The sequence below is a fragment of the Microtus ochrogaster genome, chromosome 5 (assembly GCF_000317375.1).
Source record: "Microtus ochrogaster isolate Prairie Vole_2 chromosome 5, MicOch1.0, whole genome shotgun sequence".
Taxonomy (NCBI): Eukaryota; Metazoa; Chordata; class Mammalia; order Rodentia; family Cricetidae; genus Microtus; species Microtus ochrogaster.
Window position 1 is genome coordinate 86,256,246 of NC_022012.1, and position 5,449 is coordinate 86,261,694.

Consider the following 5,449-nt stretch of genomic DNA (forward strand, 5'->3'; position numbering starts at 1 on the left):
TGACAGTGGCTGCACAGGACTGCCCGCTGCAGCAGATCCTAACTGACAGCGGCTACACAGGACTGCCCGCTGCAGCAGAGTCCCTGGGTAGCAGCGGTTAGATTTGGTACTTTGAATGGCTGTCTGACAATGACAAGCAGTTGGAGAACTCACTGTGAGTTTCAGCTCCCTCCCCTACTGCTGTGCACTGCTAAGGCCTAAATCTGCCGTGTTCCCAGGGGCCCCTGTGTGGAGCACAGGCCCTTGCTGCTGCTACCTGAGGAAGCTGTGGAGTTTTGAGGAGAGGCACCTAGCCAGAGGAAGCAGGTCGCTGGGGGTGGGTTCCTGGAGCTCTCTCTCCTGGCTCATTGATGCCTTGCCTTCCGCTTCCTGTTCACCAACCAGTCTCTGCCACAAACTGTCAATGTGCCCAGTATAGACAGCACAGACTAACCTGAAACCGGGAGCTGAAAGAAACTTTACTTAAGTTGCTCCTGTCAGGCATTCTGGTCACAATGACCACAGCTCACCAACACATGCAGTCAGACTGGGGAACAGGGCACAAAGTTCACTAACACCTGCAATCAGACACTGGAGGGGGGGTGAGACAGCTCACTAACACCTGCGGTCAGACACTTGGGGGGAGCTCACTAAGACCTGTAGTCAGTCACTGGAGGGGGGAGAGCTCACTAACCCCTGTAGCCTGACACTGGACGGGGGGAAGAGCTCACTAACACCTGCAGCCAGACATGGGGGTGAGAGGCACAGTTCCCAGCTGGCCGCAAGATAACCAGAATGAACAGTGCGGGTATTCTAGAGGCCGTGTTGTGTTTAGATGCAGATGTTTGATAGAGTATATAAGACACTCACATCTGTGCTATGGGACAGGCTGTATATTGGACGCTTTTGCTCAGTTCTGTGGTCATAGTGTGTTTCAAACACGCCCAAGGCTCGGCTAAGTTCTGAAGTTCAGCGAGGTTCGTGTATTAAAAGCAATTGTATGAGGTTACTTTTATTTTATGAATATGTATGTGCCTCTGTGTGTTCCATGTGAGCGCGGGTGCCCGTGGAGGCCAGAGGAGGGCACTGGGTCCCGAGGCAGGAGTTACAGCAGGTTCTGAGCTCCTGGACATGAGTGCTGGGAACCCGGCAAGAGCAGCAGTGCTCTTAAGTCCTGAGCCGTTGTCCCCAACCGCGTAGGACAGGTGTATGAGATGGGTAGCCTGACACCTCAAGAGGGCCTGCACATCTGCAGGATGTTACTGCTCGGCAGGAAAGGGGAAAGAACGGCAGCTACAGCCAGATGAATGACGGAATCCAGGGCAACTGTGCTGGGCAGGAGCCACACACAGGACCAGCGTCTCCCTCCGATGCACAGATATCTAAATAATCAATAAAGATTTTTGGTTTCAAACTCAGGACAAACCACTAAACATTCTTGGCCTCTCAACAGTGCTTCCTACCAGGCGTGGTGGTGCTCACCTTAAACCCAGCACTCAGGAAGCAGAGGCAGGCGGATCTCCGTGAGCTCCAGGACAGCCTGGTCTACAGGGCAAGTTCCAGGACAGCCAAGGACAGTTCAAGCTGGTCTTGAACTCAGGAGATCTGTCTGCCTCTACTTACAAGGGCTGGGGTTTGATGTGAACACTACCACACCCAGCCTGAACTAGTCTTTAATGTATCAGTGTATCTATAGTGTACACAGTGATGGTTTCATACTGGCATTGTTCACTGTGGTAGCTCATGGGTGTTGACCACGGTCAAGCCACATGACCTGTATTGGCCCTCCCTTCCTTTAGCCTTCCCTACTTTCTACTACATTCTATTTAAAAGACCCTCCTGAAGGCAGGGTGTAATGTGGGTCTCTGTGAGTTCAAGGCCATCCTGGTCTATTAGCAAGTTCCAGAGCAGCCAGAGCTACATAATCAAGAGACCTTGTCTTAAAAAGAAAAAAAAATCCTTCATGGGCTGGAGAGATGATCCAGCAGGTGAGAATGCTGGCCACCAAGCCTGGGGCCACTTGCTACTGAGCCTGACACTGTAGTTAGCTTCACATGTCAACTAGGGTGACACGGTCCCTAAGCAGGCAGCCGGGCAAGCCAGTAAGCAGTGTTCCTCCATGGCCTCGCTTCCCTCCATGATGGGCTGTAACCTGTAAGCCAAACAAACCCATTCCTCCTCCAAGGAACCATGGCTATCCAGGAGGAAGGGGACAGGGGACGTGCATGCAGGCACACAGGTACTACTGATCACCATAATAAAAGTAACATCATAAACCTGTCCCATCACGAGTAAGCAGAATTCCACCTTACAATACAGGCGCTTCTGAGTTACTTTGCGTGTGAGTAAAGTCTTGGAAGAAACTAGAAGAGAGGGTAGAAGGGACAGAGGGGAGTGAGAAAATACTCAGGTCTGGGCATAGCCCCGCTGTCTGCCAGCTATTTGATGGGCACTCCCGGCACTTCCGCACATGCTCTGTAACTGCCCCACTGGCGTCTAGGAGAGCGAGCTCACACTGGGCAGCTGACGCCATTGTTCCCAGGCTGTTCCCTTCAGGACAGAGGAGTTTCAGTCGCTCCAAAACCACAGCTCTCATTATGATAATCACCACAGGAAGGACTTAGTGGAAGAAAAGGACAGAATATGTTTGCTTTGCTTTTGTTGATGCCACACATCAGCTGTGCTGGCTGTCACTCACTTCAAGGAGGAGTCCCCAACGCCGATGCAACCCCGCAAGCTGAGTTTCCTGAGGAAGCCACCGCACCTCTTGGAGATGTTTTCCACAACTCGGCCCTTAAATGGAGAAAGGTGGGAGACGGTCACTTTTTCATGCTGTTTATTTCATAACAGAATAAGCTAAAGTGAATGGAGTTTTCCAAATGCAGCTAGAGACGCGCCCAATGCTCTCGGAGCCGGTCCTCACCTGTCTTTCACCAGCACAGTGAGGAGTCTGACAGCCTCACCGCCTTTCCAAGGATTAGAAAGCACCGTCTCCACGATACCAGGGGCCATATTCTTGTTTTGTGTTTTGTATTTTGAGACAGGGTTTCAGGATGCAGCCCTGGCTGTCCTGGAACCTACTCTGTAGTCTATGCTGGCCTTGAACTCATAGAGATCCGCCTACCTCTGTGCTGGGATTAAAGGTGTCTGCCATCACTGCCCGGCTCAGGGGTTACATCCTTAAAGAAAACTGATTCCTCCCTCTCTCAACAGCTATCGATTGTCAATAGTTCCTCAGCTATGGGTGGATAGCATTTTTCATAACTACAAAGATTGATGAGGAATGTCCAATTGCTTTTTTATTTTAAATTTTTATTTATTTAGACGTGTATGCATATAAAAAATACCATGGCATATGTGTGGAGATCAGAAGTCAATTTGCCAGAGTTTGTTCTCCCCTTCTCCTATGTGGGGCCCCAGAATTAATCTCAGATAGTCAAGCTTGGTAGCAAGTGCCTTTACCCACTGAGCGATCTCCTGGTCTCACATGTCCAGTCTCCAAAGGCATGGAAATTCCTCACCTCAGAGAAGCACATACACTCAGAAAGAGGGGCACTGGAGGGAAGACCCCTGAGCTCCTGACACTTGAACACTTCATTCTGCCTTTTCTGTCAACCTGCAGGTGCATAGCCCACTTCCCTAGGTAAGTACTCAGACTCAACCTATTTGTTCCTCAGTTTGTTTTTTTTTAATTTTTTTTAATCTTTATTTTGTTTAATCTATTTGTGTTTGCCTTTGTGAGTTTATGTGCACAATGTGGGTGGAGGAGCCCTCAGCGGCCACAAGAGGGCATCCTATTGCCTAGAACTGGAGTTAAAGATGGTTGTAAGCCGCCACGTGGTATTGGGAATCAAACCCAGATCCTTTGCAGGAGCAGCAAGTGCTCCTAACCACCAACTTGTCTCTGCAGCCCCTCTGAAGTCTGATATTGAGAGGACCAACGCAAGAGTACCCAGGGCATGCTCAGAACCGTGTGGGTGGTCAGGAATTAATGCTGGGGGTTATCTACAGGGACTAGGGTTCCCTTTCCAGAGGACAGGTGGATCCCTTGGTCCTTGCCTTCTCTGTACTCACACACCAAAGCAGGAGGAATGAGGGGCTCCAAAGTGAATAGTGAGAGAGATGTGTTCTGCCCACTCGCTGGAGATGCTGGAAATATGAAGAGACCCTGCTCAAAGACCATTACCACAAATGGGGCCAGAGTAACGTCTGAGTAGGTAAAGGTGCCTGTCACCAAGCCAAAGACCTGAGTCTGATCTTTGGAACCCAAGAACCAACTCCTGCAGGTTGTCCTCTGACCTCCACTTCTACCTTTGGCAAATGCATGTCCACACATACACACACAATAAATAAATACAAAATAACTTGAGTGAACTAACCTACCTCTACATCTGTTTGGAAGTTAAAAAGGTCTATTCTCTGCCAGTTGCTTCCATCCAGGGCTAAGATGTTCCATGCCTGGGAAGTGGAGGTAAGAGAGGAGGACACATCCACTGAGAACAGATAATGCTGGGTATTCCCAAACGTTTAGTTGTAACGTGTTTGACCCAAGCTCAGCCCTCTCATCGACACCAGCAACCAGCCAATACTCTACCTTGGAAATCTGTGCACATCGACAAAGAGTTACTATGTCCAGGAAGGAGAAAATTCTAGAGAGAGAGAGAGAAAGATGAGATGGTGTCAGCATTTTAGGACAGTTAGAACTTGGAAGATAAAATCTAAGGCATCACGGGGACAAACAGGATTTTCAAGCGCCCTTGGCTCACACACTCAGCTGGCAACACACTAACGCACACTACTTCCCCACCCAGTGTCCGCCTGCTCCTACTCTGCTTTAATCCGTCCTCTAAATTCTCCCCCAGGGTAACTAATTCCCTGTCCTCCTAACGTTCCTAACGTGCAGCACCTACCCCTGGCTCAGATACTGGAGGCTCAAATAATGTGGTTCAAAAGGTCTGATGAGAAAACCCCTCTCACTGGATGAATCTGTTCACCTGGCAAAGAGTTCTCACAATCTTTAAGCACCTTTTCCCAGGCAAAAGCCCAGGAGCCACAGGAGATGAAAAAGACAGGGAGGAGGAGCAAAGGGACAGACAGATGGAAGCCTGAGATGTCTATAACATGATGGGGAACCTCCTTCAGCCAATAACCTTTAAGAGGCTGGGCCAGGTGAGGGTGTGACCTTTTGGGTACCCAGAGAAAAACCACCGGCCTGCCCAGAGCTCTCTCTCTCTGGTTCCTACTTTACACACCTGATGTGGGACTTCTCGTTCCTGTTCCGTGAGTTTGCCCCTTATAATAAAGAAATATAATTGGAATCTTTTGGGGTTAGCTTGGAATTCTTTGACCCGTGCCCTCACCCCCTTTCCGGTAACAATAACAACAATGGTTTTAGAGGAAGGTGGTCATGGGTGTGGCAGGGCCTGGGGGGTTCCTCTGACACTGAGATGCTGATGGCAGCAGAGTGGGT

At 49.7% G+C, this 5,449-nt stretch overlaps 1 protein-coding gene across 4 annotated transcripts in view; it reads right to left on the minus strand.

Annotated features, from left to right (window-relative positions):
- The window catches only part of Fbxl2 (F-box and leucine rich repeat protein 2), a 53,766-nt gene that overhangs the window by 18,926 nt on the left and 29,391 nt on the right, over positions 1 to 5,449 (minus strand). For all 4 annotated transcript variants that reach the window (XM_005348034.2, XM_026779257.1, XM_013346543.2 and 1 more), the window contains exons 3-5: positions 4,574 to 4,628; positions 4,363 to 4,437; positions 2,678 to 2,772 (exon numbers count right to left, since the gene is read on the minus strand). In XM_005348034.2, the coding sequence (XP_005348091.1) occupies positions 2,678 to 2,772; positions 4,363 to 4,437; positions 4,574 to 4,628 (225 nt within the window). The remainder of the gene's footprint in view (positions 1 to 2,677; positions 2,773 to 4,362; positions 4,438 to 4,573; positions 4,629 to 5,449) is intronic.